At 41.2% G+C, this 13064-nt stretch overlaps 1 protein-coding gene across 1 annotated transcript; it reads right to left on the bottom strand.

The window, feature by feature from the left end:
* Nucleotides 1-7716: 7716 nt before the first annotated feature.
* Nucleotides 7717-13064, bottom strand: LOC111883177 (probable polygalacturonase At3g15720). Its single transcript, XM_052764869.1, has 11 exons — nucleotides 12977-13064; nucleotides 12786-12874; nucleotides 12579-12704; nucleotides 12328-12465; nucleotides 12082-12234; nucleotides 11970-12005; nucleotides 11677-11884; nucleotides 11496-11577; nucleotides 8248-8356; nucleotides 8027-8149; nucleotides 7717-7935 (listed from the first exon to the last, which is right to left on the bottom strand). Exons 1-11 carry the CDS (start codon nucleotides 13062-13064, stop codon nucleotides 7717-7719), a joined length of 1371 nt encoding a protein of 456 aa, XP_052620829.1.

Below are 13064 nucleotides of genomic sequence, written 5' to 3'. Positions count from 1 at the left end.
ATGATTATAGAAGAAAAGAGGTTAAGGTAACAGCTTATTACCTCCCAAAACGTGCCCAAGCTAGAGTGGATTCTGGATCCACACGAAATCGTTGATGCTAGCCTCTTGATATACAAGTTTCCTTCACAAAATTCACTTCTCAAAGCTTAAAACACTCTGCAAGCTCACAATCACGAAAATTAGGGTTTCCGACTCTCAAGGGGTGACAGAGAATAGTGGGAGGCGCTAATGGTCCAATATATAGGGTGAAAAACCCTAAAATTTAGGGTTTTCCACTTCCAGCTCCTACTCGTTGAGTCCCCCATGCCGACTCGACGAGTCACTCATTAAATGACATGTCCTGGCCCGCTGCTAGTCGACAAGTCACAGCGTCAACTCGTCGAGTAGACGTTAAAAAAATGAAATCTAAAAGGAATAATAAAGATACCTGACAGTTGGGATGTTACAATTCTACCCCACTTAACTTAAACTTCGTCCTCGAAGTCTGTTGTAGCGAATAACTCCAGGTAGTGTTCCCGCATCTCCGCCTCTGGCTCCCACGTCCACTCGGACCCTCTCCGATGCTCCCACTGTACCTTCACCATTGGTACCTCCTTGATCCTCAGAATCTTCACCTTTGTCTCCACGTAATACAACCGCTCATCGACCTTAATATCATCCAGCGACACCACCACCTTCTGATCCATGATGCACTTTCGCAGCTCCGAAACGTGGAAAGTGTTGTGTATTCGACTAAGCTCTTCCGGCAGCTCTAACCTGTAAGCCACCTTTCCAACCCTGGCAATGATCCTGAACGACCCAATATATCGGGGATCCAACTTTCCCCTCTTCCTGAAGCGGATCACGCCCTTCCAGGGCGAGACCTTCAGGAGTACCATGTCACTGACCTGAAACTCTAGCTCGGATCGGCGCCGATCGGCGTAACTTTTCTACCGACTCTGAGCGGTCTGCAGCCGCTGCCTAATCTCCTGAATCTTCTCGGTAGTCTGCAAGACTACCTCCGTCCGACCCATCACCCAGTGGCCAACCTCACCCCAACAAACCGAGGTGCGATATCTCCGCTCGTACAACAGCTCGACAGGTGGGGCGCCAATGCTGGAATGATAGTTGTTGTTATAGGCGAACTCTACAAGCGGTAAGTGGGAATCCCAGGTCCCACCAAAATCAATGACACATGCCCTCAACTTATCCTCGAGGGTCTGAATGGTCCACTCGCTCTGACCATCAGTCTGCGAATGAAATGTTGTGCTGAAGTGCAACCGCATGCCCAGCTCCTCATGGAACTTTTTCCAGAAACGGGAGGTAAATCTAACATCCCGGTCGGAGACAATGGAGACCGGAACCCCATGGCGAGCCACGATCTCGCGGACGTACACGTCGGCCAACTTCTTGGCCGATGAACTCTCCTGTATGGCCAAGAAATGGGCACTCTTGGTCAATCGATCCACGATGACCCAAATGGAATCAAACCCCTTCGCCGTCCTTGGCAGCTTTGTGATAAAGTCCATCCTGATCTATTCCCATTTCCACATGGGAATCTCCAAGGGCTGCAGCTTGCCATGCGGCCTCTGATGCTCAGCCTTGACCATCCTATAGGTCAAGCATCTCTCGACATACCAAGCGATCTCGCGCTTCATACACGGCGACTAATAGCTCAAACTCAAATCCTGGTACATCTTGGTGGCCCCCGGGTGAATAGAGAAGTGTGACTTATGAGCCTCCTCCATAACCATCTGCCTAACCCCACCAGACATTGAAACCCAAAATCGGCCACATCGGGTCAATAATCCCCGATTATCCTGCTCAAACTGGGTATTCTCATCCTTGATCCTTTGCAGCTTCCAATTCTCCGGTCGCATGCCCTCAACCTGGGCATCTCTGATTAGACTCACCAGCGGAGAGTCCACTGCTATCCTCAAACATACCGCTGGAGTGGAAGACCCAGCTGACTTGTGGCTCAAAGCATCCGCAACCACATTCGCTTTACCAGGGTGGTAAAGGATCTCACAATCGTAGTCCTTGACTACATCCAGCCACCTGCGCTGCCTCATGTTCAGGTTCGGCTGATCCATGATATGTCTCAAGCTCTTTTGGTCCGTGTATATGGTTCAACGGACCCCATATAGGTAATGTCTCCATATCTTGAGGGCGAAAACCACCGCCCCAACTCCAGATCATGAGAAGGATAACTCGTCTCATGCGACTTCAATTGCCGCGATGCATAAGCTATCACCTGTACCCTCTGCATGAGGACTGCCCCTAGTCTCGTGATAGACGCATCACAGAACACCACAAAATCCTCGACTCCTTCTGGCAGAGTCAAGACTGGGGCCTCGCATAATCGTTGTCGGAGGATCTCAAACGCCCTCTGCTGCTCAGGTCCCCACCGGAAATCTACCCCCTTCCACGTCAGGTGAGGGGTACCGCAATCTTGGAGAAATCCCGAATGAATCTCCGGTAGTATCTCGCTAATCCCAAAAAGCTCCTGATGTCCGAGGGATATTTCGGAACCTCCCATTGAATAATTGCCTCGATTTTGGCCGGATCGACCAAAATCCCTTCCTGGTTAACGAGGTGTCCGAGGAACTGGACCTCTTGTAACCAAAATTCACACTTCGAGAACTTAGCATACAGCCGTTCCCCTCTCAGAACTCCCAGTAACTCCCATAGATGTTCCTCGTGATGCTCTCGGGTGTTGGAATACACCAAGATATCGTCTATGAACATAATAACCGAACGATCGAGTATCGGCCTACGGACCCGATTCATCAGGTCCATAAACACTACTGGCGCGTTGGTGAACACAAACGACATCAACACGAACTCGTAATGTCTGTAACGCGTCCGAAACGCGGTCTTCTCCACATCCTCCTCCCTAACTCTAACCTGGTGATATCCATACCTCAAGTCTATCTTGGAAAACCATGACGCACCCTGCAACTGATCGAAAAGATCATCTATCCTCGGGAGTGGATAACAGTTCTTCACCGTTAACTTGTTCAACTCCCGGTAGTCAATGCACATCCGGTGCGAACGATCTTTCTTCCTGACGAAGAGTATCGGTGCTCCCCATGGAGAACTGCTCGGACGAATGAACTGCTTTCCCAGCAGCTCCTGCAGCTGTTATGACAATTCCTGCATCTCTGGTGGTGCTATTCGGTATGGCGCCTTGGCGATAGGGGCCGCACCTGGCACTAGGTTGATTCTAAAATCGACCTGCCTCTCCGGAGGCACTCCGTGTAACTCCTCCGGAAACACGCTAGCAAACTCTCTTACCACTGGAACCTCTAATACTGAACCCTGTTCCTTGACCCACGTATCCACCACATACACTAGATAACCCGCACACCCGTGCTGAATGTACCGACGAGCCCTGACAGCTGAACAAAACCCTGATCCCAATCTGGTCCCCTCGCCATAGACAATCAGTTCTCCCCCACTTGGGGATCGAACTACCACTCGCTGACCCTCGCAGTCAATCATGACACCGAAGAGACTAAGCCAATCCATACCTACGATCACACACACGTCCCCTATGGGAATCGGAATCAAATCGATCAGAAAAGATACCCCGAAGATATCTAACACACAACCCCGATAAATTGAAGAAGCAGAAACCCCATGTTCGTTGACGATAGAGAATCGCAACGGACACTCTATCTTTCCTACTGGCAAACCGAACTCCCTACTAAATGACTGAGAGACAAACGACCGAATCAACCCCGAGTCAAATAATACCAAAGCAGGTAAGGAGTTCACTAAAAATGTACCTATTCACAGGTACAACCATATAAGCATAAAACATATATAATCAGTAAGATAAGGGATATAAACATACCAAAAACCATGTCTGGTGCTGCCCTGGCCTCCTCAGCTGTAAGCTGGAAGGCGAGTCCCTGCTCCCTCAACTACAGCTCAATCTCCAACTCATGCCGCCTAGCGGCCTCCTGTAACTCCAACAAAGTATCACATTGCTGAGTAGCAACAAACTGACAGATGTCAGTCTTGAGCATGCTCAATTAACATATCATCTGAGCCTGCTCAGAAGCAAACTTCGAGCAGAACATCGGCCTCTTCGTGAACATGCGGATGATCTCCATCACCGTCTCACCATCCTGTCTCAAATCCAAAAACTCTTGAGCTAGTCGCTCCCACTCGACACGTGGAATGTAGTGAGCGCGGATCATATCACGGAAACGCTCCCAAGTAATTGCGGCTCTCTAATCATCAGAATACGATCCAGTCATCAATCTCCACTAGTCCTTCGCCCCAGACCTCACAGGTTCAGGGCACATCTGACCTTCTGGTCAGTAGTTTTGGATTAGGTTTCTAAGCCCATAACTATAATTGGTATGTACTTGACCAAAGAGAGTAGCATGGTCCATTTGGTTTGCATGGCACCAGAACAATTTGTAAGGATGGACTTTTGAGAAGAGGATATTCATGATTTATTAATATATATTATAAGTTCTAATATATTAATATGAAATCATATTATTTAATTAGTATTGATCAAGAATTAATTTTGTGATCAAAAGAGAGTAATTAAATATAAGGGGTTGATTTGGTAAAATCATTCATTCTTATGGTGTGGGCCAATGATCCATGATCCCTTAGGTTGGGATAAACCCATGTGAGAACCTATGGATGATCCATGGAGGTTTAAACCCATGGAGCCTAAGGAATATGGAGGGTCAAGCACATTAGGGTTTACATGGTGTAATCCTACTTTTTCAACACTATATAAGAAACCCATTAGCTCCTAAAATTGGCACCCTAGTGTTCTTGGAATAGCTATAGCTGATCTTAGAGTGTATGTATTCTCTCTCAAGTCCTCCATTGTTGGTGGTGTTGTGTGATTCTGTTTGAGGTGCAACACTTGGGGCACTAAGTTCTTAAAGGCCAAACTCAAGAAGTTCTACAAGCTACAACCAAGAGGTAACTCTATAACTCATTTCTATGTTGTTTTTATCAATTGTATGTTAGTTGTAGGCTTAAAGCTTTGGAAACAATATTGCATGTACAATTAGAGAAAACATAGATCCAAAGCTTTTAGGGTTACAAAATATCTTGAATTCACTAAAATTGTTCAAACTCAATTCGGTAAAACCATCAAAATTATACAATGTGACAATAGGAGAGAATACACTAACAAACAGTTTCATGACCACTTTGCCACACAAGGAACCCAATTTCATTACTCATGCCCACACACATCGCAAAAACAAGACCGCAAATCTGAAAGAATGATACATACCATCAACAACATCATTTGTACCCTTTTGCTTCAAGCTCACATGCCTCCTACCTATTGGGATGAAGCATTATACATGACCATCCACCTACTAAACCTCATTCCCTCTACATCCATAAAATTGAAACACCCCAGTATCGCCTCCATAAAGCTCATCCCACCTACAATCACCTACAAGTATTCGGTTGTGTGTGTGTTTCCCACATATTTTCGCACGTCATAAATTATCACCTCACCTTGCATTTTTTTATCACACCTGGTCATGTCGTTTTTGACAAAAACTCATTCCCTTTTCGATCTGTTACAACCAATGACCCACCTTCATATTCATTTCTTGATAACGTAGAGGAAATTTCCCTAATAATTTGCTCCCACCTTCATGCAACAATTTCACCAACTCAACAACATACCACCTTTATCGAGACATCCTCATACCCAACCTTAACCTCACTCTCTGGACCGAACCATTCATCAACTACATAAGCTCCTTCTCTCTCGGACCCCTTTTACATACCCACCCGTTCTGCCACGGTCCCTTTCATACCATCCTCAATTGCACCCATACACCCCATGACCACTCATGCGAGCAGTGGCATGTCTCTTCCGATTCTTCAGTCCCAGGATCACATTACTTGACTAGCATCAGGCTACGCATGATGATTATAATATTGTAATATAGAATGACATTATGAAATTTGTACGACGTCCTCATGTGGTCAACATTGTTAGATGTACATGGCTTTTTAGCCACAAATTTCATGATGATTGATCTTTGTCTCGCTACAAGGCTCGCCTTTTAGCTAATGGTCGCAACCAACTGCAGGAAATTGATTGTGATGAGACTTTTAGCTTAGTTGTTAAACCGACCACTATACGTACTACTCATAGCATCGCTATATCCAGAAAGTGGCTTATCCACCAACTTGATGTAAGGAATGATTTTCTCCACGGCTACCTTCAGGAGACTGTTAGATGCATCCGCCACTATGTTTTCGTTAACATAACTTCCCAGATCATGTTTTTTTCTATAGAGTTGCATTTTTGGCCTCAAACAAGCCCCCCGATCTTGGTATCATCGGTTTGCTCAACATGCTACCACCACTGGATTTCAATAGAATCACACTAGGTAACATCAAGACTTATCTTCTCTCATATGTTGACGACATCATTCTCACAACTTCCACTACTAGTTTACTACAACACATCATATATCGACTCAGTTATGAGTTTTCCATGACCGATTTAGGTGCTCTAATGTATCTTTTGGGATTCTCTGTTGTTCGATCCGGCTTGTTTTTATCTCAACCAAAATATGCGACATACATTTTTCGGCGAGCTAATATGCTTAATTGCAATCCATGTCATACTCCAGCTAAACTAGTTTGTGAAATAGATGTTTTAGGTCCACCAGTTGTCGACCAAATTCTATATCGCAGTCTTGCAGGAGTTCTTCAGTTCTTAAGCTTCACCCGACTAGATATATCCTTCATAGTACAACATATTTGTCTTTTTATGTATGACACCCGAGATCAACACCTGAATGCTCTCAAAAGGATCCTCAAAGATGTTTGTTGTACCATTGACCTTGGTCTTCAAATACATGCCTCCAAAACAACTTCTGACACCACTTATTCATCATTATTCTGATGCTGACTGGGGTGGTTATATGACCTCACGACAATCGAAATTTGGATATTGAGTCTTCATGGGAGATAACCTCAGTTTATGGTAATAAAAACGACAGGGTGTCATCTCACGATCCAGTGCAAAGGTCGAATATCGTGGTATTGCCAATGCAGTCGCTGAAACTTGTTGGCTCCGTGACCCTCTTCATGAACTACATTTTCCTCTTCAAAATTAAAGCCATTGTTGTTTACTGCGACAATATCTATGCCGTATACATGTCCTCGAACCCGATGCAACATCAACGCACCAAAAACATAGAGATTGATCTTCATTTTGTTCGAGACAGAGTTGCCATGAGCCACATACGAGTTCTCCATATTCCCTCAACTGATCAGTATGTTGACTTCTTCACCAAGGGTCTACCTACTAGTACTTCGCTCCTCTCATAATTTTGAACTAGTTTGAATGTCTGACATAATCCTTCCGATCAAACTATGGGGGGATGTTAGTGTATCAATATATTGTATTATTAGCTTAGCCCACCTAGTGTCTATTCCAAGCCCATGTATTGTTGTAATTGAATATATATTTGTTGTATACCTCGTTTGAAGGACATGAGAATATTTTCCAAATATTGCTCAATATCGATTATGTAAATATTCAGGCGTAAGTAAATTCATGTTATCATGTATGTTTGTATGTATTTAATTTGTAACTCGCTAATGAGCCGAGAGAGGAGAGTTAAGCTTTCAAATGGAAAGTAATACATATAGCTTCGTTATCAGTAGAATATGTTGAAATACATGGATTTTAACACCATCATCGGGATGGCTAATCTAATAACAATTAATAGGAGGGTTGGTATCAATAAATTTTCCTTGAGTGTTTTGGCAGTAAGAAGTTTCATCAAGTCCCGTTATTCCAACTTCGTTTGTTACAATTTCAGTATAGTTGTACTTTCCACTGCAATTGAAAGTAATAACTTGCTTTGTTGCCGATGACCCATATATATTCGTATACGTAACATCGCTCACTTTTACAGCTGATGCATCTGGCTGATACATTAAAAAAAATATGTAAATGTTAGATATGGAATTGCATCTTAATTTGGTGAGATGAGAGTATTTTTATGGATAATAAGCATACCGGTGCGGGGCAATCCGTATTTTCAGAATTAGTGCAGTAATGTTGATCAATTATAATTGGATTTACAACGTTTACCAGATGAATGTCCTGAAATACAATCCCCCTAGCATACCCCGTTCCATACTGTATAAGATATAAGAAATTGATTGATTTCAAGTAACCATTGAATATTATGTTAAAAACTCCAAAGATGTTCATCAAGTTATTTTATCTAATTTTACCGGCACCGTTTTGATTCGCAACCCATTTGTTGTTCCTGAGATGTTACAATTTTCTACACGAACTTGTTCAACTGTGTCGTGACCACCGTTTTCCCCAAGACTTCCGATATTGCAAAATCACATCCATTTAGTAGAGGAAAATTTGTGTAAAAGTGATTATCGAGATATAAATATCATTTTCTAGTACCTTATGCCATGACTAGGTCCACAGAACACTCTTGTTACATTAATATCATACGTGCCACCATTTATAGCAACACAATCATCACCTGTTTTAGTTTCCACAAAAAGAAATGAATTATAAACGGTTTTTTATACATTATAGAATAACTCATTAAGAAATAATTAGGATGTAATTATTCTCATACCAGTTTGAATGTTAGAATCATGGATATTATAAACCTCATTCCCCCTACCTATTCGGATGAAGCTTTATTTATGCAACAATTTCACCCACTCAACAACATACCACCTTTACCGAGACATCCTCATACCCAACCTTAACCTCACTCTCTGGACCGGTCCCATCATCAACTACATAATCTCCTTCTCTCTCGGACCCGTATTACAAACCCACCCATTCTGCCATGGTGCCTATCATACCATCCTTAATTGCACCCACACACCCCATGACCACTTGGGCATGCAGTGGCATTTTCAAACTTGTCACTCGTCTCAACCGTCATGTCTCATCCGATTCTCCTGTCCCCCGATCATATTACATGACTGGCGTCAGGCTATGCATGACGATTATAATGTTGTAATATCGAATGAAACTTAGAAATTTGTACGACGTCCTCATGTGGTCAACATTGTTAGATCTACGTGGCTTTTCGCCACAAATTTCATGATGAATGATCCTTTTCTCGCTACAAGGCTCGCCTTTTAGCTAATGGTCGCAACCAACTGCAGGAAATTGATTGTGATGAGACTTTTAGCTTAGTTGTTAAACCGACCACTATACGCACTATTCTTAGCATCGCTATATCCAAAAAGTGGCTTAACCACCAACTTGATGTGAGGAATGATTTTCTCCACGGCTACCTTCAGGAGACTGTTTAGATGCATCGGCCACCAGGTTTTCGTTATCATAACTTCCCAGATCATGTTTTTTTCTATAGAGTTCCCTTTTTGGCCTCAAACAAGCCCCATGATCTTGGTATCATCGGTTTGCTCAACATGCTACCACCACTGGATTTCAATAGAATCACACTAGGTAACATCAAGACTTATCTTCTCTCATATGTTGACGACATCATTCTCACAACTTCCAATACTAGTTTCCTACAACACATCATATCTCGACTTAGTTATGAGTTTTCCATGACCGATTTAGGTGCTCTAATTTATCTTTTGGGATTCTCTTTTGTTCGATCCGGCTTGTTTTTATCTCAACCAAAATATGCGACATACATTCTTCGGCGAGCTAATATGCTTAATTGCAATCCATGTCGTACTCCAGCTAAACTAGTTTGTGAAATAGATGTTTTAGGTCCACCAGTTGTCGACCTGACTCTATATCGCAGTCTTGCAGGAGTTCTTCAGTTCCTAAGCTTCACCCGACTAGATATATCCTTCACAGTACAACATATTTGTCTTTTTATGTATGACACCCGAGATCAACACCTGAATGCTCTCAAAAGGATCCTTAAAGATGTTTGTTGTACCATTGACCTTGGTCTTCAAATACATGCCTCCAAAACAACTTCTGACACCACTTATTCTGATGTTGATTGGGGTGCTTATCTGCCCACACGACAATCTACATCTGGATATTGTGTCTTCATGGGAGATAACCTCATTTAATGGTAATCAAAATGATAGGGTGTCATCTTTCGATCTAGTGTAGAGGCCAAATATCGTGGTGCTGCCAATGCAGTCGCTAAAACTTGATGGCTCCGTGACCCTCTTCATGAACTACATTTTCCTCTTCAAAATTAAAGCCATCGTTGTTCATTGTGACAATATCAACGCCATATACATGTCCTCGAACCCTATGCAAAATTAACGCACCGAACACATAGAGATTGATCTTCATTTTGTTCGAGACAGAGTTGCCATAAGCCACATACGAGTTCTCCGTATTCCCTCAGATGATTAGTATGTTGACATCTTCACCGAGGGTCTACCTACTTCGCTCTTCTCATAATTTTGAACCAATTTAAACGTCCGACGTAATCATCCCAATCAAACTGTGGGTGGATGTTAGTGGATAAATATATTGTATTATTAGCTTAGCCCACCTATTGTATATTCCAGGCCCATGTATTGTTGTAATTGTATATATATTTTTTGTATTCCTTGTTTGAAGGACATGAGAATATTTTCCCAGTATTGCTCGATATCGATCATGTAAATATTTAGGCGTAAGTAAATTCATGTTATCATGTATGTTTGTATATATTTTGTAACTAGCTAATGAGCCGAGAGAGGAGAGTTAAGGTTTTAAATGGAAAGTAATATATATAGCTTGGTTATCAGTAGAATATGTTGAAATACATGGATTTTAACACAACATCGGGCTGGTAACAATCTAATAACAATTAATAGGAGGGGTGGTATCAATAAATTTTCCTTGAGTGTTTTGGCAGTAAGAAATGTCGTTAAGTCCCGTTATTCCAACTTCGTTTGTTACAATTTCAGTACAATTGTACTTTCCACTGCAATTGAAAGTAATAGCTTGCTTTGTTGTCGATGACCCATATATATTCGTATACGTAACATCGCTTACTTTTACAGCCGATGCATCTGGCTGATACATTAAAAAAATCAGTAAAAGTTAGATATGGAATTGCATCTTAATTTGGTGAGATGAGAGTATTTTTATGGATAATAAGCATACCGGTGCGAGGCAATCCGAATTTTCAGAATTAGTGCAGTAATGTTGATCAATTATAATTGGATTTTCAACGTTTACCAGATGAATGTCCTGAAATACAATCCCCCTAGCATACCCCGTTCCATACTGTATAAGATATAAGAAATTGATTGATTTCAAGTAACCATTGAATATTATGTTAAAACTCCAAGGATGTTCATCAAGTTATTATATCTAATTTTACTGGCACCGTTTTGATTCGTAACTCATTTGTTGTTCTGAGATGTTACAATTTTCTACACGAACTTGTTCAACTGTGTCGTGACCACCGTTTTCCCCAAGGCTTCCGATACTGCAAAATCACATCCATTTAGTGGAGGAAAATTTGTGTAAAAGTGATTATCGAGATATAAATATCATTTTCTAGTACCTTATGCCATGACCAGGTCCACAGAACACTCTTGTTACATTAATATCATACGTGCCACCATTTATAGCGACACAATCATCACCTGTTTTAGTTTCCACAAAAAGAAGTGAATTATAAATGGTTTTTTATACATTATAGAATAACTCATTAAGAAATAATTAGGATGTAATTATTCTCATACCAATTTGAATGTTAGAATCATGTATAGTAACATGGGAAGAATAATTGATGTCTATCCCATCAGTATTGGGGCTGACTCGAGGAGCAAAAATTTGAATATTTCCAACATCTACACCTTCACAACCATTGATACTCCTATGTATCTTCGGGCTGTTGATATGTTTTGTACCACTCAACTGAAGGCCGTTACAAGAATTAAAGTGTAAAGCCTAAACAAATGTATACATGTCAGTTATCACGAAACTTAAATTCATTCAAGTCCTTAACATTTTTTTTAAAAAAAAGACGGCTTACAGTTGGGCGATTGCATGCATTGGTTTTAGTTTGCCCCTGCAAATAAAAAGGAACTATGAATTAATTGGATGGTTTTTACTTTTTTTTTCGTTTAATATTAAATTAATTCGACCTCATTTTTCCACCAAATGGATCCCTGGCCATCAATCTGACCAGGTCCTTGGATCTTGAGTCCTTGCACGGATGTGAAGTATATCCAAAAGTTATTGTTAATGCAACCTTTCCATCCATCGAGAGTCTTCGGTGCAGTGATGTTACCCAACAGCTACCCATCATTTAAAAAAATATTAGATTAATATTTTTTTTATAAATTAACATCATAGCCTCAAATGAAAAGATAGATAACTGTTCATTTTACCTTAATATTTACAGTTGGGGATTTGCATGGACCATTGAATGCCACCGGGTTTATCAAAAATGTCTTGTCTGATGGAATTATCAATGTCGGTTCTGGCGACATATCTCCACATAAATCGTCCCATGCTCGAAGGAAAGCCTGCAACAATGAACGTACATAGAAAAAGGTTAACTGATTTTTGCGTTCTTTAATTTGCATGATACATCAATTTCTTTTGATTCAAAATTTGAAGATATTATTAATTTAATTACACTGGAGTCATCTGTATTTCCATCTCCTTTTGCACCATAAGATGTTACATCGTAGGTGGCAACACTTGTGATTTTCGAGCCAAATGATAAACAAGACATGCTCAACAAGACTACCATCAAGAAACCCTGCAGATCGAGAAAAGGTGGAGAACTTAAGAATAGTATTGCATTTTTAAGCATCCATGCATGGACAATCAATTATCTTACCATTTCTTTGAAATCAGTTGAAGCAGGTAACTCTAATCTTGTGTTTTGATTACACTTGCCATGCCCCCTCCATTCATTTCCTATAAATACTGTGAGAAAATGATGGATTAGCTAGATCATATGTATGAAAATTCAGATTCTCCCACTTCAAAATAAATGCATGGATCGAGTTGATTATCATTTATATGTACATATATTTATCATCAGGAGTATCTTTGTGTAAGGAAATATAAGTTTTTGCGTCTCCAAATAACTATTAGATTTTATATGAGATACCAT

This window comes from Lactuca sativa, chromosome 6 (assembly GCF_002870075.4).
Source record: "Lactuca sativa cultivar Salinas chromosome 6, Lsat_Salinas_v11, whole genome shotgun sequence".
Lineage (NCBI taxonomy): Eukaryota > Viridiplantae > Streptophyta > Magnoliopsida > Asterales > Asteraceae > Lactuca > Lactuca sativa.
Note: the sequence above shows the minus strand (reverse complement) of the source record. Positions and strands in the feature narration are given on the sequence as shown.